The sequence below is a fragment of the Epargyreus clarus genome, unplaced genomic scaffold (assembly GCF_041222505.1).
Source record: "Epargyreus clarus isolate Ecla_fem2 unplaced genomic scaffold, WU_Ecla_fem_2.2 ptg000029l, whole genome shotgun sequence".
NCBI lineage: Eukaryota > Metazoa > Arthropoda > Insecta > Lepidoptera > Hesperiidae > Epargyreus > Epargyreus clarus.
The window spans coordinates 5,229,528-5,252,285 of NW_027332235.1; the positions used below are offsets into that span (position 1 = coordinate 5,229,528).

The 22,758-nt window shown below is 34.2% G+C and overlaps 3 protein-coding genes across 4 annotated transcripts in view; 2 read left to right on the top strand and 1 right to left on the bottom strand.

Annotated features, from left to right (window-relative positions):
• Positions 1-2,575, top strand: part of LOC140754453 (paired box protein Pax-6) — a 72,440-nt gene extending 69,865 nt beyond the window's left edge. For both annotated transcript variants that reach the window (XM_073089465.1, XM_073089466.1), the window contains exon 9: positions 1,298-2,575. In XM_073089465.1, coding sequence (XP_072945566.1) covers positions 1,298-1,386 — 89 coding nt within the window. In that variant the 3' untranslated portion in view covers positions 1,387-2,575. The remainder of the gene's footprint in view (positions 1-1,297) is intronic.
• A 1,966-nt stretch (positions 2,576-4,541) lies between these two features.
• On the bottom strand, positions 4,542-15,454 carry LOC140754213 (transmembrane 7 superfamily member 3). Its single transcript, XM_073089158.1, has 9 exons — positions 15,005-15,454; positions 12,759-13,088; positions 12,027-12,286; positions 11,172-11,343; positions 10,527-10,694; positions 9,867-10,019; positions 6,960-7,220; positions 6,281-6,440; positions 4,542-5,715 (listed from the first exon to the last, which is right to left on the bottom strand). The coding sequence occupies exons 1-9, from the start codon at positions 15,084-15,086 to the stop codon at positions 5,646-5,648; spliced, it is 1,656 nt and encodes a 551-aa protein (XP_072945259.1). The 5' UTR covers positions 15,087-15,454; the 3' UTR covers positions 4,542-5,645.
• Positions 15,455-15,619: 165 nt separating this feature from the next.
• Positions 15,620-22,758, top strand: part of LOC140754214 (uncharacterized) — a 152,781-nt gene continuing 145,642 nt past the window's right edge. The window contains exon 1 of the mRNA XM_073089160.1: positions 15,620-15,995. Coding sequence (XP_072945261.1) covers positions 15,868-15,995 — 128 coding nt within the window. The 5' untranslated portion in view covers positions 15,620-15,867. The remainder of the gene's footprint in view (positions 15,996-22,758) is intronic.

Sequence of the window (22,758 nt, forward strand, 5' to 3'; positions counted from 1 at the left end):
TGTCAATAAACAATGTTTTTTATAAATAGTAAACAATAATTTATTAGTAAGAATAAACATAGGTAATATTTAGTCTTACATAAATAGGAATTCTTAATTCAGAATTTAGACATCAATTTCTTTTTAATTTTTCTAAAACCAGTAGGTACCATGTTTTCTTATAAGAATTAGGCTTACGTACCTACATAATAATTATCTTATACCTAAGGATAATTCCTAAGTATAAGTCCTATAATAATTATTAGAGATGCGCCGAATATTCATACAGACTTATATTGGGTACAAAATAAGTACAGGTCTGTGGTAAAATTTATTTGGTATGCCATTACCATCCCTAAATAAGATTGGAGATATATGAGGCCTGGCACATAACTATATAGGATAACTACCGAGACTAAGCTGGAACGCCTTTTTTACCTGAGCGGCTCTATCATAATAAGTACATGTGGATTGTTTGACTATCACAATACTCGTTATTTTCTTGCGGGGTATAGATTAAATATATCTTGTAGGTCAGCCTTCGTGTAAATAGAGATAAATCCGAAATCTAATTGAAAAAACAAATAGGTAGTTAAGTAGGTATAAAAACTTATTCGTCTCAGATGTTCTGAAGATTAATCCTTTAACGTTAAAACAAGTCACAATTTATTACTAATACACTTCAAAATATCAAAACTATCTCGGATTTGAATCCCGATACACTGACCGAACTATTATCTAATATCAGGAATGCAATCAGAATTCTAATAGACATATGAGTGCATACGGCAATGTGTTGCTAATGCTCCGGGATTAGATTATGTACTGAACGGAGATCGGGCGGGATGTTCAGATTGTTATATTGTATATCAATATTGACTGTTGATTTTGTTGATGGCATAGTAAAGACATTCATCTAATTTTATTTTGACTCTACATGTAAGAAAATAAAACAGAATATGAATAGGATGAAAAAGACTACCAAATAAAGTATTTCTGATTGTTTTTTGTATAAATAGGAAAAAATATTATATAGGTATATCTATATTTAGCTGTAGGTACTTGACCGGCAATTCAAAATTAGGTAGGAATTAAGATAGGTACCGATTATAAAAAAATAAAATAACATGCGTCATATAAGACATATGTGTTCATATAAGACTTAAAAATAGGTTTAACTAAGTCCTATTAAAATGATCTTATAAGAATAGTGATTCTCAATCCATTAAATTCCAATAAGTATTGGTGTGACATGAAACAATTTTATTACATTACCTTATTAAATATTTTAACTAACCGATTGCTTTTTTGTCCATAGGTGTGATATCAGCGGGGGTGAGCGTGCCCATCCAAATCCCCTCGCAAGGGCCGGACCTCGCATCGAACTACTGGGGACGACTTCAGTGATCTCAGCTATTCGGGTTCCCGCATCGCCTTCTGGCCATGCCCGAGAACCCGGCCCTAGAGTCCCCATCTAGCGGCGAAGCGCACAACTACACAGACTTGGCGATGAACGCCATCAACATGACGGCCGGCCACGACGCCGTCCTGCCCAACGATCTCCAAGACAACAACTCTGTGTCGTAAGTCAAAGACTGTGAACTGAACACACTGCAATATTAGACACTATACGGTGCGTAATTTTAACCAGTGTATCATATTTAGTGTAACTAGCGTTAAGAAGCAACTGATGATGTTCAAACATAGCAGTAAGTTACGATGAGCCATGCTGCACACTTCAATAATTTGCTTATTTAACGTAATGCTCATACGTCTGCAGCATTTTTCATTGGCGACCTGGCTAACAATAGCGCGCGGTGTAAATATAGGTAACGCCATCTATTGTTCAGTAGCGAGTTTCTTAGCGGCGGTCCGAGGCGCTTATTGCGTCTTGGCGGTATAAAAATGTAAATTGTTTGTGCCAACGTTTGTAATAATTGAGTGTTATACGCCCTTTGCGAGCACAACCCTTTTATTTCTTTGATGTATGCGACAGGGGTGCGAAATATTAACGCTACACAGAAAAACGTGGCAATAAGCTTCGTTACAACGATTTGTTTCTCACCCCTGCCCGGCAAATTGACATACGAACTAAGCATGTTTATTATTGTATAATAGTAATAGATGTTGTTACGTACCTACGTGTTGAGTCGCAGTTTTATTAGCACACACCTCGAAACGAATTAATTTATGTTATTTATTACTTATTATAGATAAGAAGATCAATATTGCTGTGATTAAAATGTAGTTAGATTATTTTTATGGAAAAAATTTCGAATGTAGTCATTTTGGGAACACAGTAAAGAAATTCGAAATTTACCTGTACAAATGTAATTAAACTCTTATTGTTGTGTAATAAGACAGTATACAGTAACAGTGCGGTTGTCAGCACAATTTTGAAGAAATGTATGTACGAGACATATATTTTCAATTAATATAAAATGCAATACTAAAATGGTTAGGCGATACGGTATAATTGTATGTAATTTAGATTGAAGATAAGTGTAAAATAAATTATTACTCGATTGTAAGTGCATATAGATTGAGATTGAGGAGATTACAGTGAAATTTATTAATAAATATTGCATTAACCATTCATATTTGTTTCTTTTCTTACACAAATGAAGTAATGGCGACCCTAACGTCACGATCGTTTAAAATGACGAATGGGCACACTCGAGTGTGTCTAATAATTCGACAATGGCCTAATAAAGTGGGATAAAATATTATTATTGTGGAGAATATTCCGACGCCGCCAGATGGCGTGGATGCGTCCAATACAGAACCTTATTGCGCAAGAACGAGTGCTGCCACCCCAAACCGTTTCTATCGAAGAAAATTATACCGTTAACTATATTTGGGCGGTACATATTAATTTTGCGTGTTGGCTCTTTATAATCTGCCTGTTTTATATAGAGGGACGCGATGCAACCCCTAGGTTGGGGAGGGTCTTACAATGGGATGGGATTAAATGTGTTGTATTGTAGGCATTATACTGATCTAAACTTCGCCGGGGCGGACAGCTACGATTATACAGAGTGCTTTTTCTGTGATATTACAGAGGAACATTATATTTTAAAAATATCTTGGCAGTATGAAACAAAGTGAACTCTTCATATTATAATGTAGCAGATAAGTGTCAGGTAAGTAATTTAATGAAAATTAGTACAATACCTCCACATAGAACAACTAACAATAAATTTTAATATTTTCGATATTTGTAAAATTAATCAATTTGAGACCAATTGTAAGTATCTGGGGGCACAGTAGTGCGCCCACAAGTCGATCACTTCTTTAATTAAGATTAACTCTAATATTGTCACAGATATTTTATTTCATTGATACCTAGACCGATTATTTCGCATTTACAAAATATTTATTCTATCAAATAAATTACAGCAAACCAACACCCTATATAAACACAGTACAATGGAATTCTATCAAAAACACGCAAATAAACTTGCAAGTAAGTCCCCCGTCTCCCCATTCTCAACAATTGTATAGATTATCAACGGTTATAATTGGTTTGTCTGTCCGTCCCCGAGCCATGCGTTTGATTTCTATTGAAATAGTTGATTTAATCTTGTAATTCATGTGTTGTATTTACACATCCAATTATTACATCATGCGCATATGTTTTAAATTTGAAAGTTTGGATTTGAATTTTAAGTATTTTAAACGCGTATCTGGTAGATACCCATAAAAATAATGTTAAATTACCTACATTTAGTTGAAATACAATAGTTAAAAAGTCAAATATCGATCGAAGCTAAATATATTTTAATTTAAGATTTCTAGTGTATCCGATAAATATTTCAGTAAGTACGATATTATTTATACTGGCTTTTCCATTCTTATACAAAAACTCATACGCATGTCACACATACATACATTTTTGACATAACACACTACACCTTTAATAAGATTTTAATGTATTTCATAAAAACATTATTGTATGAAAATAAACCAACAATTTAGATGATTAACGATTTATTAAGCTTCTAATGACACATATACATAATATAACTAAAAATCACATGAGCAGTCTTACAAAACTTAGGTACAGTTTCCATCAGGTTATTTAGAGATACACATGTTTTGGTTTCGTAGCCTCTAGATTTACAGGGCCTCAACATTTTTTTCTAAAAGTTTTAGATACATAGATAACATACTGAATACTACTTATTAAATATAATAGATGACTACATTCTATATTACTGATAATTCGCAAAGCAAGTCACGGAGCATTTTTTTAAATTAGCGGAAAAAGTACCATTTTACTCATTTTAAAGTTACTAGATTTCTACTAGTTTTTCATTATTGACTTCGGGCTTGGATAGTTCATTTGCCGTTTCTAGTTTAGCATAATGACATTTATAATATTCCTATCTCCCCTTAGTCATTGCAGACCATAGTAATGTCATTCATGAGGTGCACTAGGATTTTTTTAGGAATACATACACAAATTATTATAATCAACAAAATCAATATCAACAAGTACCATAAAGAAATGAATACTTACATTTATTTCAATGAAAATATGCTATATGCTTAATGCTTATGCTTAATCGTAATAGAAAAATGACCACGGATTATAGAATAATTGGAATCTTGGAGCACTAATCTCTACGATGCTTTGATTATATTAAAGAATTATTACTTAAAAATAAAAAAATACAATATTATAGGCAAAAATTAACATGTAATCGTGTATAGAAGCAATATAATTATTAAATAATGGATTCTAGAATAATCTATTTGTCTTTGTTCATACATTGGAAGCAAACTATTTTATTTTTAGAAACAACTTTTTTTACTATAACGACAAAATTCGAAGCAAGCTTACAGGTTATTCAAAATTTTGCGCTACCTTTAAAAGTCTTAAAAAGTAAGGTACATCTAAGATATTGAAAGTTATTTAATTTAAATTTATCGGCTACATACTGATATTATATAATATATTGCACGATATTTTAATAATATTTATATAGTGCATCGAAAATTTTAAGATAAGAAAAATAGCACATTTTTATTTTTAACAAATTAGTTGCCTGTAGTGAAATTATTTACTTATGATACATAGCTATTTATGGTATTCTAAGGCCTTGATTATATTGGCAATAAAATATATCATTATACTAGATATATCAGGAATAATTCAAATACGAATACACATTATTTATGAGTATAATAATATGATAGTTCTAGAACATCTAAACATTTAGAATCGATATCTGAATCGAGCAAAAATATCGATGTCATGGTCGATTATCAACATCGATAGAACGAATCGATTATATTATTAATAAGACATTAGAATCGATATCAGAATCGAGCTAAAATATCGATGTCATAGTCGAGTATCAACATGGATAGAACGAATCGATATTATTAATAAGACATTAGAATCGATATCAGAATCGAGCAAAAATATCGATGGGATAGTCGATTATCAACATCGATAGAACGAATCGATTATATTATTAGGACATTAAGCAGATATAATTACATATGTGAAAGTACCTTTACAGAGATTTTATTTCAGAAAAATATTTTTCAAATCTAAAAATAAGCTACCATATGCGTTTAATAAGTTTGATATTCAATTAATATCGAACCGTTATTTAGATTTGATATTTGGTAAAAGCTGTTTGGTCCACTTAAGCCTAAGCCAAAAGTGGAGCTGTTTCATTATTCGCAGTTCGGTTTTGGGGACTGGTGGGTCCGTCTCCGCGTCTGAAAGTAAAATATAGATAGATATTTATTTAGACCTTGATTATCTTCACTCCTATGGAATAAGTATAAATACAAAAATTACAAATTTAACAAATAATATTAATGATAAGGTTTGAAACTTCTATTAAGTACAGCTCTGATATGTTTATAACTACTGAAGACTAGTAACATATCAAAATAAATGTACACACTCTTTATAAATGTTTGAATTTTAATCTATTTCATAATATTTATTATATTTTCAATAAATTAAATGTATATATGTATAAGATACCGCAGTCGACTATGTTGTCAGAAACGCTAATCGGAGCGAATGACGTCATTTTTCAGGCGTGTCACTGTATAGCTTGATTTTGTCTATGGGACGTCGTAGTATGACGTCACCAGCGGACGCCATGACACTCGCGATCGTTTTCCCGCTTAATTCAAAATAGGTATAGCAATGCTATTATTTTCGTTAACTGAATTTATTGCCGATCTAATACGATTTTTGGAATCACGTGACATGTGGGTGCCTACATTATAGAAGGGTGCACATTTCGGGTTTAAATTATAGGGTGCTTACCTAGGGGTCCTAGATCCAATGGTACCATAAGTAAGTCCCGGCATGGTAGGCCTGACACTCCTGGGCGGCGGCGGGAACGGCGGTCGACCACGGTTGTGGTAGTGTTGCACTAGGAACCCGGTTAACGCTAGCGTCACCCATAAGAGGCTTACTAGGACATCTGGAATGAGGAAATAGTGAATTTTGTTTAGTTTTTTCAAAGTTTTAGGTTGGAAACATTTTTTTCAAGCTTTTTTGAAGTTTCGAAACTTCGTAAAATTTACGAATTATCGAAAACAAATTAAATAGGCAAAATGTAAATTGTGTCAAAAAAACATTATCACCGATTTCGTGGTTATCTACAGATCTCGCTTTTGCATTATTAATTTATCTTTACTAATTATCAATTTATCGATACAAGTTCGGTTTAGAAAGCGCGTTAATTGACACTATTAATTAAAAGTCGAATAATACCCGATAATATTGATGCACATATGATCTATTTGACTAATGGAAATCGAAATAAAAATGCATTACATTTTATTTTTTCTATATCGAATAATCTAAATTGAACTTTAAAATCTGTCTAAAATCAAATAACAGAAAATTGGAATAAAAGTAAGCATAGATTTAATTTTTCTATGTTTAAAAGCGTCTAATTTTATCTATCTCAAAAATAGCAAAAGGCTGTCAAACTCACCCCTCCATCCGAAAGGCGGCGACAGGATCGCCTTGTTGAATTTGGGAACCACTGCCCGTCTCACTGTGTTGATGATAATATACTTCAAGTAGGACCCAACGCTGTAGTCAACAGAGAAGACAGCGGCATAGGATCCCAGGATGACACAGCAGAGGATGTTCGAGAGGAAAGTCATGGAGACCAGCATTAAGGATGTCAGGATGGTGATCAGGATGAACAGCGTCCAGAAGTTGAAGTCCACTTGCAAGGCTATCAGGCCTCCTGCGAATAGGTACATATTAAAGTTTGCGGACTTACTTAATTGCTTACTTAAGCAAAAATTGGTGCTTTTTTTAATGATTTTTGATCGCTCAAAGATATTTTCAATAAAAATCTTAGGACTAAGCTCAAACTTTTGCTGAGACAAAGCTTTGCAAAAAGTACGTAAAAAAACAAATTTAGTTTTTTAAATACTTTAATATTTTCGCGTAGTGTAATTTGTGCAAAGTAATATGTTTCCGTAATGCAACTTTAGTGACATCGAATATCGAACCTCGGACCCCTTGATTGAGAGGTGGAGTTTCTAACCACTAAACCAGGGGTAGCAAACCAGGGGGCGGCCTTTTTTAAAAAAAAAACTTAAACCCATTTATTAATAAAAACTTTGCTTGTTTTCTCCGGCTAATGTCCGAAACGGCTGGACCGATTTTGAAAGGTGTTTCACTGGCAGTAAGCAGATGTCATAACGAGTAACTTAGGCTACTTTTATTTAAGAACAATAAATTAGGATTCCGTACAATCAATGTTACCTATTGTTCATATACCTCTCTAAGAGTATTTACACTGCATTCGGTAAAACCGCGACCGCGGGGCAAAGCTGATATAGGTAATATATAGCGACCCAATACAAATAATGCACGAATATTTTATTTGGCGATGATTAAAGAGCTTTCCCTGTGTATAGTGTAAATTTACATACATAATTGCATTAACTTGATGGACAATGGGCGTATTTAAACCTTTTTGTTAAAGTCAACACGTTTTTCGATATTCGATATTTATTCCGAATACTCATACCATAAGGTTCATTGCGGTGTGGCTGTATGTATGTAATATTTCGTCTACTATGCATGAAAACAGTAGCTAATATAAATATTATGTATCTCGTTCGTTTAATCTGTACAAATAGAAAAAAATTGAAGTGTTTGTGATTTCAAAATACTGTCTGACGCAGTCGGGATACAGATCTGATTGGGTTCGAGGCGAAACAAATATTTTAATAATGAATGTTGGTTCTAAATTTGAGTATTTCTGTTCTTGTCAACTGGATGATGGCTGTAGCTTGCTGCTCCATTCTGCTCCATTGCGCATTTGTGAAGGAAAGAATGAGTTAATGGCTTAGCTCATATTTTCTATAAGCCCATACTTTTACATAAGATTTAACGACTGCTATTTGTTGATAACAAAGTGCCCTTCGAAGTACGGAAGGGCGCATGTAATACCACTATTACATGCGCCCTTCCGTACTAGTCACCCATCTAATACCTACCTGATCGCGGTCGACGTTACTTAATTCTGAAGATTAGTTACGATCTACACAAATCGGAGGACTATCGGTGTTTTAAAAGTAAAAAGTACCTACATAACTAGCCACGAATAAGGGATTTCTATTAATAATCACCATTTGACCCATTTCGTTAAATCGAGTGCATGCCTTTTAATTAACGGTTTAGATTAATTACGAGTGCCACCAATGATTTTTTTTTAATGAACAAGTTTACACTCATCGACATCGCATGGTCATGAGGAGTGTATTTTGTGGTCATTAGGAATTTTACGCTTCATATGTAAGTTAGCAGTGACAGCCTAGTGGTTAAGAAACTCCGAGGTTCAAATCCCACCCACACAAATGAGTGATCACTTGCTAAACGGTGAAGGAAAACATCGTGAGGAAACCTGCATACATGAGAGATTTAATGAAAAAAAAAACTCAAATGTATGTGAAGTCTACCAATACGCACTTGGCCAGCGTGGTGGCCTAATCCTTCTCACTCTGGGAGGAGACCCGTGTCCAGCGTGGGACAATAATGGGTTGATGATGATGATGATGTAAGTTAGCCGGTATCCACAAATCTGGTGTAGATTTTCAAAATTTAAGATCTGCTTCACGCTAGAAATGGGTGTGGCGTTGGTACTTCCGCGATCGGATCAAACCATCTTTTAAAAGGGTATCGTTGATCTCATTATAATTATAAAAAAGATTTAAGTTTTGGTTTTCTCATTTTCTTATACATATTTATAAAAGCGATGTTAAAATTTTCTAAAATATTGATCTTATTCTAAAGATAGTTGATTAGTACCTTTAAGTTATGTACTATTGGTATAGTTACTTACTACGATAAATGTATGCAATATAATAGTGCCAAATATTTGATTTTAAGAGATAAAAAATACTTGAATTGAATTTAATAGTTTTTTTAAATCTACCTAATCACCTACATATAGCATTTCACCCTATCAATTGAAAATTAATATGTTGAAAGATACGTGAAAGATTCGCGAGAAAAGTAACGGATACGGATACGGATCTTTCTTTTCCGTCGGATATCCGCGGATACGGATACGGAGGTCCGGAACATCACTAGTCTTTACATACTTTTGAGAACTTTTTTAAAGATATTTTCAGGCTTCCTCACAATGTTTTCCTGCACAGTTAAAGCAGGTGACAATTAACTTCCAATACGTACATAACTTTGAAAAATCAGAGGTGAGTGCCGGAAATTTGATCCTCGGAGCTCCCGATGGAGGCCGAGTTTCTACCACTAAGCTTTCACTGCTTATCCGATCGAATCATTCTGGTAATACTCTTCTGTCGCTAAAATTAAGTGAAGGGATCCAAATTTATAATATAATAACTGCAAATCTTACCTGGCAGCCCATGATAGATAATGGCGGCGAAGAGGAACCCCACATTGAGAGTAGAGAGCAGGACAGCGAATATCGGTATCCCGTAAAACCACCAGAAAAGTAACCATATTGCACCGAAACATACCCCGGATAGCATTGAAGCTCCTAATAATGCTGCAAGGAAAATGTGTGTTAATATGAAGAAGTTTAGACTCCTAAAAAGTTAAGATGACGATTTGACATATTTGGGTATAGAGTCTATTTACTTACTTCAACTTTCAATGATTCAAAATAATAACAAATCCTTTTTAACTATGAAAGTCCAGTTAAAATAAATAATTTTTAATAATCAAAAAACAATACAATATATACCTATTTACACAAAATTATTTGGTATATAACGGACAATAAATTGACGCCTCGCTTAGTGCAGCAGGCTCTATACTTATATGACATACAGAAAGTTTTAGGTTCAATCCCGGCTAAGTTACACGTATCATACAATAACTATGAATCTTAATGATACTAATACTGTCCTAAGAGTTTGGACTCTGAAAAAAAATCGGGGATCAAACCTGAAACCTCTGCATGTCAGATCAGTATGATGACGTCTCCGTCAAGGGAGTCGTCAGAATCACAAAAAGAAAACCCTTCCAATATTATAAACGTAATCATACTTACGTGGTCGATCAATAACAGCGATCAAAGAGATAGCGATATATGTTACTAGAACACCACTCATTAGTCCAACGAGGAACATCTCAGTCTTGAAGAAGTGGTGTCCGAGGTAGCACACGAATAGACCGACGAAGAACAATGCCGCGCAGAGAAGTCGCGATACTGTGTCATCTGGGGAAGAAATATTCTTCAGAAATTATCTTTAAGTTTGATACATAATTAATATTCAAATGTGGTAAAACATCTTAGTATAAACTTGAAGTATGAAATAGAATATAGGTGGTAGAACCCTTTGTGGTTCGACTGTGGCGGCACCACCGCCCCACCTATTTCTGCCTTATAACAGCAGTATTAAGCGCTGTTGTGTTCTGGTTTGGAGGGTGTGGTAAGGGAGACATGCTTTTCCGAGGCGTTCCAGCTTAGTCCTCAGGGTAGCGGCGCATATGTGGCCGACCTCAGGTAGGAATATCTCATCCATCTGGGATTGATTACATATATCCATGGGCGGCAGTAGCCACTTACCATCAGGTGGACTGCACACTCGTCTGCTACTCCTATATTATATTAAAAAGATGGACTGCTCGCTCGTGTCCTACTGTTTTCATAAAATATCTTGTAATATTTTACAATTTGCACTATTCAACTTACCCAATATATCGCAGTCGCCCCCCTCCAACGGGTCGCATCCGTACGTAGTATCGGGCACGTACACCGAGTACGCAGACTTGTTGGACGCGCTGTACGCGATAGCGACGTACACAGCGCCCGTAGCGGGATACGCAGCGAGCCGCCTACGCATGTGTTCGCCGTTTTCTGGCACCTAGGGTTTGTTTTTATGAAATAGTGGGAGGGACTATATTATCCTGGATCCTCCTTTATATAGGCGAGATTTTTTTCAACTAGTTCTTTTTTTGTTTCCCGTCGAGAAATCCCATACCTACACTTTTTATTGTGGATTCCCTCTCCCCTTAAGTGTAGGGTGGATAAAAAAATCAGGTCTGACCTTTTTTCCCGATCTCGGCAACAAAAATACTTTTGACCCCTCCAGGCCTCCACCCCTTAAGATATATACAGCTAAGTGCATGGATTTGAGTATGTATTTACTCGATGACTTCAGAATTACACATTGATTTTTGTCGTCATTATATGTAATAGAATCAATGATCGTCAACAACACTAAAATAGGTTATACCTATTGGGCCAATTAGGAATATGAATTGGGAATTTCCTAAAGTTAGTTTTGTTGTGATTTTAATGACGAGGACAACTACCGTCATTCAAAGACTGAGTACATCGAATATTTAATGTAAAAAAATGTCAAAACTAAAACAGTAACATTAAAATAATAATGGAAACGCATAATCCAACATTTTACCATATTTAATATATGATGTGTATACTGTACTACCTAAATACTGAAATAAAAAATCTAACAACTTTTTGAAACTATTTTTTTTAAATATTTTGTAAAAAATAAAGTTTGTCTTTGAAATCCATACTTACAAATTCCCCATATTCCACAATGCTTCCCAATGTCAACATAGATTTAAGACCCTTAAAATAGGTGTCTGTATCAAAATATCCATCCAGTATGAACATCTTGTAGAACACTACAGTAGCTCCGTCAAATAACGTGCATTTTTTATCTGTGGAATCTTTAGCAGCCGCAGCATCAATTAGGATGAAATCTTTATTCACAGTAGTTCGGAGATACGGAGAGATAGATGTTGGAAACTCCATGTTACATCCACCTGGTATGGGATCTGAAAATGTCCGGGAATTAGTATTTTTATCCATCAATTATAAAAAAAATCTCTAAGAAACTTGAAGGTGCTAGAGTTAGTAGAACTTTGAAAGTGGTAGGTAGAATTCTTTGTGGTTCGACTCCAGCAGCACTAATGCCACACCTATTTCAACCTAATAACGGCAATGTTAAGCGCTGCTGTGTTAAAAAATGGCTCGACTGTGGCATAATAGGGGAAGTACCTACCATGTACTTTTAGTATGAAGCAGGGATCACTTGGTTCCAAGTAAATAGGTTCCATTTTGTGAAGGATCTGTTATTATCAGTTCACTACTTGTTCAATCACAGATGTAATGTCCTGAGGCTAAGTTAAATGCCTTATATATGTATCTGCCATATTATATTGTTGAAATCAAACCATAACTACTTTAAAATAGTACAAGGCAGAATTAATGAAAAAGGTCTGAATATAAAAATAAAATATATCATACCTTTTGAGTCATACCCATGTATAGAGATGTAAAGCTTGAGATTAAGAGTATTCTGATTGTAAATGTAGAATACATCCGGTGCTGGTTTAACAGCGGAATAAAGTCCTATGTTCGTACCAACCACAGTTGAGCCATGCGATACAGAATTATTGTATAATGTGACATTATACAAATGGCTGTGTACTTGGAATATAATGTATGATACATCTTTATTCTCATTAACCAAGTTAACTTGAAGGGTAGATGTTGCGTTTAGAGTCACGAAGCCACCGTACAGTTCCTTATCGGCCCATGATATGGTTTTATTCAATGGAATTGTTAAACTGGCATCTGAAAAGAGACTCTTGTTAAGAAGACTGGTACGGTATAGAATACTTATCAACAGTCTTATAATAAGTAGACAACATCAAATCCATTAATGGTGGTGATTGTCCAAATCTGTATTTGTGATGTATATTCTGTGTAGTCTTACATCCTAATATTATAAATACGAATGTTAGTTTATTTGTTTGCTAATATTCACATCTTTTCTACCAAACCAATTGTCATGAATTGGTCACATGGTGTCAGGGGTTTAGATAATGACATAGGGTACTTTTTCTCCCATACCGTACCGTAAAAGTACCGTTCTCGAGGGAAGGGTAAACACCTACAACATAAAATATCACAGTGTCTATATAAGTATTAATGAAATGTCAATTAATTCTTATATGGTTTTTCATTTTTTGTTGGAAATTCAAAGAATACTGAATAGTTGTCGTCAACTTGGTTTTACAGAGTGCATTACTATCTGGACTATTATCATATAAAAAATTAGAAAATTGTCAAATTCCTGTAACTTATTAATTTTATAAACTGTGCAGTTCATTATCTGTAGATTAAAAAAATCATTAACCAATATTATCAGTATTGTTCTATCTTTTAAATTAAAACATATCAGAGTTTATCTCTGCGTCTATCAAACATATTACAAATGTGTCATGGAAAACAAGATAAAATTACTAATATTACTTTTACAGCACTTAAAGGAAACACTTTTAAAATAAGTCTCATTAATACTATTAAATACATATTTGTTTCCTTATTTGGAGATCTGTTTCAGAACCTATATTATAATTCATTATTATGCAATAATGGATGCATGTACGTGAATAATGAAGAAAAAAAATTGTATGAATTTTTAAGATTTAAGATTTTATTATGTTATCAAATATGTTTTAAGGCTAATAAGCAACTTAAATACGCTTTCTACACTCACAACCCCTCACTAGGATTCCCTGTATCGTGGGTGCTATGGACACACAGAGACAAATACACAAACACCCAGAGACTTTGAAACAGAAACCTAAATTGATCATTTAGATTTCTATCTAGCCGGGGATTGAACCCCTCTGTGCGTCAGACCGGTATGGTGACCGCTAACGCTTTCTAACGCTTTCTACACTCACAGCCTCACACTAGGATTCCCTGTATCGTGGGTGCTATGGACACACAGAGACAAATACACAAATACCCAGACCCAGAAACAGAAGTCTAAATTCATCATTTAGAAATCTGCACGTCAGACCGGCATGGTAACCGCTAAGCCACGTGGGTTGTCATGATGAACTACAGCCTTCTCACTCCTACCAATTCTGACAGTAAACCGATGAGAATAAAACATTAGCAGATTACCAAACAGACACACAATACAGTATCATAAATCTATCATATAATCAGTATAAAAAGTTTGTTGCAGGATCAATTGCTGTTCACATCAACTAGACTTATAGCAGTTTTAAGTTTTTTAAATAATCATTTTTAACAGCAATATGCAAGAAGAATGAACTTCCTTCCAAAGATTTCCAGAAAAATATTAGATTGAACCCTATTATAGTAACTAAAAGTGCTAAATTGCTTATTTAATGGCAATTCCGGTGTTGCAAATAGTTATGCAGGCTACAGTAACTACTTTCAATTAGATAACTTACCTGCCTTATAATTACTTATTACATTTATTCGTTTAACATTTCATGCAGACATAATAGAGACAAAAAAAAACATAAAGAAATTGGACATACATTGTGCATTTTTATTGGAAAGAAAAAACATGTAGGTATTTTTTGTACCTAAGTAATATTTTTTCTGATGATGTTATTGCTTAGTAACTGATACATTAAGGGTACAATAGTGCCATTATAGATAATTGTATGAAAATAAAAAGAACGCTTTAATGTTTTTAAATCAAATTATAATCATGTACTTACTCTGACATTCACATGCACCGAAGAGTATAGGCAAAAGTAAAAATATGAACTTGGTTTGCGAGAATACTTTTGCAGAAAACATCGTGAATCAAATAAATGCTTATATCAAATGTACATATTACAACTTGATATCACAGCAACAGTATTACAGCTTACAGCACGCCAAAGTCATAAATATTTACATTTAACACTGCGATTTTTGCATCGGCTAGAACTGTCACTGTCTATTATCAGCTGTTCAATTTGACAGATACAAAATCGATATTTCCTACTAAAGTCGTAATCACTACTTCTTAAAAAGTCTAGTTGCGAACTGCGATAATCTTTCAATAACGCAAATAACCCCAAACGCAATACAAAACAACTCTTTGGAACAATGATCTCATATTTGGCGATAACCAAAAGAAAACACCTTTTGTTTAACACTGGACTTGCTGAGGCAAGTGCACGTTACAAACAAGAAAGAATGAATGAATAGCAGCATATGATAAAACTACTAGAGAGAAAGAGACACCGTAATATTCTTTAGTTACAAGTCAACAGCCGTTTAAAAAGAGATTTTTCGAGTACGCTTTACAAGTATGTTTCATTAAGTGTGCCCTTTTAATAGCTAGGTCAATGATAAATGTATTAGTAGCGATATTTAGGCATGTAAAGCTTATTTTACGAATTTTACTTCGTGCATTCGCATAAAGTAAAGTGTGGACAGCGACGAGTTCAATCTCGATCGATTCCTTCACCGGCCGCTAGAGCGCACTCACGTTCAAATGTAGAACATGGCGGCGCGATCAATGAAGTTGTAGTGTGTAGTGAAGTCTAGTGTAAAAAATTGAAATGATTGAACTTTGTGTTGGTTTTTGTGTATGGTACTAGCCATTAAATGGGACATGGGAAGAGGACAGGAGTTATTGGACGCGGCGCGTAAAGGGGACGAGCGGTGTGTGGAGAAGATATTAGCACAAATAACGAAAAGGAGTGGTCCATTTACAAGGTACGTGTTTTACGTGTTTTGGAAAATTTAAGTCACAAATCATTACTATTTTCTAATATTTACTTGTATATTAACTTATTTGCTGCTTAATGACTATTTCTTTTTGTATATTGTTGTTATAAAGATAAGTTATTCAAAGAATAAGGATATGTTTATATATTAGCTATATTATCTTGATTTCTTATCGTGGTGGAATATTTTATCGGTGCGACCGTCTAACAGTTTGCTCAAAGGTATCATTAGCCTGGACTGACCGACAATTGCCAATTATAGAAACTAAGACAAGGTCGGTTAAATCTTACGATGTCCTTAGCAAATAAACACTATAATCTATATAAATGTGTCGGATTTAGTTAATATCTAGCATGTAAGCTCGTTTCTAGGGCACGACAGAAGATTTCGTGTCACCTTCCTTTTGGGATTCCTGAAGCTCCAAGACTAGTCTTTTCAAACATACTAGGAGCTTCTCTACAAAGTACATTTACGTGACTCTTGTGTTTAAAGGGAAACACTTAAAAGGGTGTTCAGTCACAGTTAGCCATATGTATTTTGTTATGAAAATTATTAAATTGTTGAAAATAATTCCTGTACACAATTATTATCCTAATTTTACCCCTTTAAAATTGTATGAATATGTAGTTATTTAAAAAAAGATGTAAGATGAATTGTTATATGATAGTTTTAGACCAGAAAAAACCTCCAAAACCACTAAAGTACTAATTGTTACAACTTTTTCAAACAAAGATAATATATTTTATGAAAACTCCTAAATGTCTTTCAGAATTTTATAATACATTTACTAGGAAGTGTCTTATAAAATTTCATAAAGTTACAGAACATAAAAAATATCATTTAATAATTTTAATCACCACTCGCGATATCTAGATACATAGCCAAGTAATCAGTAAACATACTAAACAACATAATTATTAAATAATTATAATTTAAAAACTAAAAACCACGCTAAAATCGCACAAGAAAAATCATTAATTCTGATTCCTGTAGATCCAGATGAGGAGAATGGGATAAAATTATTAAAATCGTCTATTGTCATCGGTTCTTGATAATTGTTCAAATTTTTAAATTAATCAGATCATTCAAAGTGGGTAAAAATTGAGTTCGAGTTTGGCTTTTGAAAGTCTACATAAAATTGAAGAAAGTTTAACAATACACAGTTCGACCTGCTAGCCTATTTCTGTTGTTGTGAAGTAATCTTTGTACATGTACACCTTTTATTAATTTATTCAATTATTAAATTATTAATTACTTTAATTAATATTAAAAAAAATGGATAGATTGTTATTAATAATGAGGAATAAGTGATGAACTCCATTATTTTTTTATAAATGACTCATTTTATGTGGCCGAATAATTCCTGCCTGTTTCTGCGATTGATTTATAAAATAGTATGGAATTTTACAATTACACTACAGCTTGAGCTGAATCTACTAAAGTGTGAAGTCATTCCTGTTGATTATTATTTTCCTTGTCATTTTCCTCAATACACATGACACCCACAGAATAATATTAGTAACTCTGCTTAAAATTGAATTTACTGTATCCCAATTCGAATAGCGCTGCTGTTTTCTGGTTTTAAGGGTGTGGCAACAGAGACATACTTTTCTGAGGTGTTCCAGCTTAGTCCTCAAGTGTAGCGGCACATCTGTTGCCAACCTCTAGTACAAGTATATTTAATCCTATCTAGGGTTGATTATTGATGTCCATGGGCAACAGTATCAACCTTACTATCTGATGGACTGCATGCTTGTCTGTCTGTATACTCCTAAATCATAAATAAAAAAATTCAAGAGTAGGATTCACGGTTTACCTTCAGTAGGATCACTGCTGCAATTACTTCTGATATTTTAGTTACTATGTACTCATATACTGTGGTACAAACAGGTACTTATATTGGGCATTCTAAAATAATCTTTAGGGGCAGGCATCATTGTCGTGAGGACTAAGTTCAGTATTAAAATTGAATACTTTATGTAAAATGCACAGGTAACCATGTAATGTGGTTGGATTAATCTGGTATTAAATCATGTCATGTCATATTAAATGAAAAAGACCTTTGACATATATTAATGTACATAATTGGATATATTCTGTAATCTCGATTACCTTGTTTGTGCTAATGAATTATTTATTCATTTGTTTTTATACTGTAACACTGTTATCAAACAGTATAAGTATTGTGCATATTTATTTTGATATAATTTAGTATCTACTAACTTCAACTGAAGTAAATTATGTAAACATATAGAAAATCAGATATCTGATCTGAAAGGTGTGGCTGTGTGAGTCTGGCTGCAATCCATTACTGTCTCCGATTGCCGGTCTCCACTGCTGTAATAACTAGGCCCAGAACTCATTTAATTGGTGAGGAGTATAAGATTATTTAATATTAGTTAACAATTTTATATGAGGCATTCCATTATAGTCTTCAGGGGTAGGATCACATCTATAGTCTTCCTTAGGTAGGACTTAGGGTCTGTGGTTGATTATAGATGGGTGGCACAATCAGGTGGACTACATGCACCTTTGCGGTATAACATATAAAACTTTTAATTAGTATCGGTTTTAGATTGAAGCTATCATTAAGAAGTAATAACAAACAGCACTTCTTATTTGAGTTTTGCTAATTGCTAGACTATTTGCACACAATGGACAACAATAAGATAACTGTTTTAATAAAGAATTTTTAGAAGAATCTCATTGTTCTGTAATCTTTAACTTGACCTACTTTTAGTATCCTAGTATGAATATTTTTGTTCATTAAAATTATTTAATGAAAGTTTTGAGAAACGAGTAGAATTTAATTTTCAAGGCTTATATACATGACACATAGAACAAGTGCAGTTTTTAGAGCTTTTTTTTATTAGGATTTTTATTACCTGTCTGTATTCTCATTGTAAGTATGCAGTGAATACATTTAATTAAACAAATCCATTTAATAAGCTAATAGGATATTTTTCAACTTGTACTCATTCTACATACAAATCAATGTACTAAACCCTGATCATTAGGCCATCTGCATCCATAATATTTTACTGCACAATTAATATTCTAAACACAACCAAACAGTACCCGCTTATTTATTATTCTATTGAAAATTTGGCGTGACCCGATACAGTTTTGGCACTGTTGTGTACTTTATAATGTAATGTAATTGATAATTATCATTAAAACACTAATGTTGTTCGCAATTTTATTGTTATGTAATTTGATAAAAATGCGAGTGTTATTTGTTTTCTACATATAAAAGCAAGAAAAGATGTAACTGGTTTTTTGCAGTTTTTAACTAGATTTTTTTTTTTTTTTTTATATAAGAGTAGCAGACGAGCATGCAGTCCACCTGATGGTAAGCGGCTACTGCCGCCCATGGACATCTGTAATCAACCCCAGATAGAATTAGATATTCCTACCTGAGGTCGGCCACAGATGCGCCGCTACCCCTGAGGACTAAGCTGGAACGCCTCGAAAAAGTCTGTCTCCCTTTATTCGGTTGAGGTTTAGTTATGTTTGCTCGATAATTGTAAACAATTCTGTGTGAATGACTGGCCTAGGCCGGTTGTCTGAGTAGTGGCTAATATAGACTGAAAATACTGTTGGTTACTAAGTCTATGTTCTTCCTTTAATAATACTTTCTGCATGGAACCCTAAATAACTTTTGGATTTGTGTATTATTTGTTTTAATTCAAAATTCATTGTGGATGACCTTAAATGGTTATTTGAACCCGGCAAATTGTATGCCATTCACCACTTTTTTATCTTTGGAACAACTCCAAACTAGCAACTAGTGTCGCGACTTTCATTGGTGTGGTTGAATTTCATTATGAAAAGGTCGTTGCCAAAAACCGCTTAAACCGTACTGGGGCTAATCGTTATCTATTTAAGGAAGTAGGGGATAAAGTTAAACCATTAAATTAAAGTGTTTGGCCGCGGGCCAGCCAGCAATCGATGTGGAAGGTGCGTTGAACTTCTGTCTGTCTGTCCATATCCTATTCACCTATATCGGCATCTTTATATGCATACTTGCACTTGACTCGAGCCGTCAGAATAAATAAACGAGTAAGAATTGTCCCGCCAAATGTGTCTAAGCGCCAAATGCAATGCATATTTGCAAGTTTAGTTTTCGACTTCCGCTTTATGCATTGTTTAGTCTCACAAAAATTTCGTAGCGAACCAAATTTTGAATTAAAGTTACGTTTGCTATCTAGACGGGTTGCAGTTAAAGTTAAAATGAATCTATTTAAAGACGCACGTATAAAACGCCCTGTTACTCGATTAAACAAACAAAACGTTAGTTGTAAGAGTCTACGCTCTTAAGATATGTACTATTAATATTCTGTATAAGATAAGTATGTATTCGTTTTCGTTGAACATTGCCTTTTATCGAAAAAGATAAAAGCACAGGATAAAAGGCAAGAATGAATGAAATGAAAATTTTTGGAACTTAGCCATAATTTCAAGCAATATATTTGGTAAATAGTGAAGGCCATACTATGACCAGCCGTATAGTAAGGTGGCAAGTGGCTACTGCAGCTCATGGAAGTTTGTAATCAACCCCAGATAAGATTAGATTTCGTTCAATGTTGGAACACCTCGGGAAAGTATATCTCTCTTACCACACCCTTAAAGCAGAATACGGCAACGCTCAACAATGCTTTTATAGGCAGAAAAAGGTATGACGATGGTGCCCTGGTATCCCTGGAGTCAAACCACAACGGGTTTGACCACCTTCAATGATCTTAACATTTAACAACAAATGCTTTTCATGGAATTATATATTCACAGTTTATTATTTTGTTATTTATGTGGATTGATGCCGAATGTATTATTTTAATTACTTGAAAGACCCTGAAACGAAACCGTATAGGCATTGTATCCTAATTGTTTATAGTTACGGTTATTTTAACTACGCGTTAGTGAGTCATTTAGTATAAAGTGTGTGTGTGTATGTGTGTATGTTTATAAAATTATTCATTGTAGTGCCAATGACCACACAATTTATTATTTTCTTGTTAAATAATAATATTTTTTTTTATAATTTCGGAGTAGCAGATGGGCATGCAGTCCACCTGATAATAAGTGGCTATTGCCGCCAATGGACATCTGTAATCAACCCCAGATAGGATTAGATATTCCTACTTGAGGTCGGTCACAGATGCGCCGCTACCCCTGCGGACTAAGCTGGAACGCCTCAGAAAAGTATGTCTCCCTTACCACACCCTTTAAAAGGGAACACAGCAGCGTCTAACACTACTGTTATTAGGCAGAAATAGGCGTGGCGGTGGTGCCGCCGGAGTCGAACCACTACCGTTCTATCACCTTCAAATTGTATGTCAATGCTTTGATTTTTATTTAGAAAGGCTTACAGTGCATATGAGGCGACTGGTCCTCAGTATAGGCAACGCGTCTGTGGTCGGCTTCAGGTAGAAACCTTGTTCCACATGGAGTTAGCTACATATGTCCATGGGCGTCGCTGACTCCATGTTCATGCTCGTTTACTTACTACAAGAATTGGCCAAGTCCAAGTAGACTCGCACAATGTGAATTCCGTACCACTAAAGTTTCATTTTTAGGGTTCCGTACCCAAAGGGTAAAACCGGAACCCTATTACTAAGACTTCGCTGTCTGTCCGTCTGTCCGTCTGTCACAGGGCTATATCTCCGGAACCGTAATAGATAGACACATGATATTTTTAATAGTATTTGTTATCATAGCAGCCATAGAAATAAATGCATTGAGAATATTTGAGCTGTCTACCAATGATGATTGTTATAGCGGCCGTATAATACATTCTCTGTAATAATTTCAAGTGCCTTATCTATTACGATTCAAGACATAGAGGCATGTGAGAGTCTCCACTGCCTATTCGTTTGCCCATCAGACGGAAAGGCAGTGGAGGCTTAGTAATAGGGGTTTTACCCTTTGGATACGGAACTCTAATAAAAAGTAGACGTTCTTTGGAGTTGAAACATTTGGAATCCTGCATCACAAAGTTGCAAGCGCCAGGCGTCAATTGGCCAGATAGTCTAATGGGCTTATCGTGGCGACCCACTTTCGGACTTGTGCTTACTATGTCGATTTGTGGCTGTAAATCTTCATTTGCTGAAGCACTTACGTTATTTAGGCATGTGATTTTGATTTGTTGAAATAGAACACGAGATGTGGATTGTGGTGTTTGAAGGAATTTCGTTACGAAATACGTTCCTTGTGAATATTTGAAAGTTTTCTAAGTTAACTAGATTTTTTTAGAATTTCCAAATATGTTCTGTAAAGTGTTCATACTTTAAGTTTAAGTTCTAAAGGGAAGTTGAAGCTACATGGTGCATATTATTACTACTTCACATTGTAGGTAAGGTATCCGTTTTGTCTCAGATTGAGAGGTTACCGGTAACAATGATAATTAAATATTATCAAATTTAATAATTTGAATGATTATTTACTATTGATACCGGGCAATAATCCAAAATTTGATGATTTCTAGTAGGCATATTTTGCCAAATGTCGATCCAATGTTGAAAACATTGGATAGATTGATTATTAATAATGGGCGTTAGTCTACCGTAGGAATTAAGTGATAAATGATTTATTTAACTTCCAATTTATAGCATAAAAGTAAATAATTGTCTAGTTTTGTTTTATCACAGTTCCACTTTGAACGTAATATTGGCAATAAATCGAACTGTAATTTAAAAAATACTCTTTTAAATGTACCCTCACTTATATTGTAACCGAAAACGTTATATAACGG

Excerpts from the sequence above, each read along its gene's own strand:
- LOC140754213 (XM_073089158.1), bottom strand. The coding sequence starts at position 15,086 with ATGTTTTCTGCAAAAGTATTCTCGCAAACCAAGTTCATATTTTTACTT. Across the intron at positions 13,089-15,004 it reads CGGTGCATGTGAATGTCAGA|ATGCCAGTTTAACAATTCCA; the intron begins GTAAGTACATGA and ends GTCTCTTTTCAG. Across the intron at positions 11,344-12,026 it reads TTGTGGAATATGGGGAATTT|GTGCCAGAAAACGGCGAACA; the intron begins GTAAGTATGGAT and ends AACAAACCCTAG.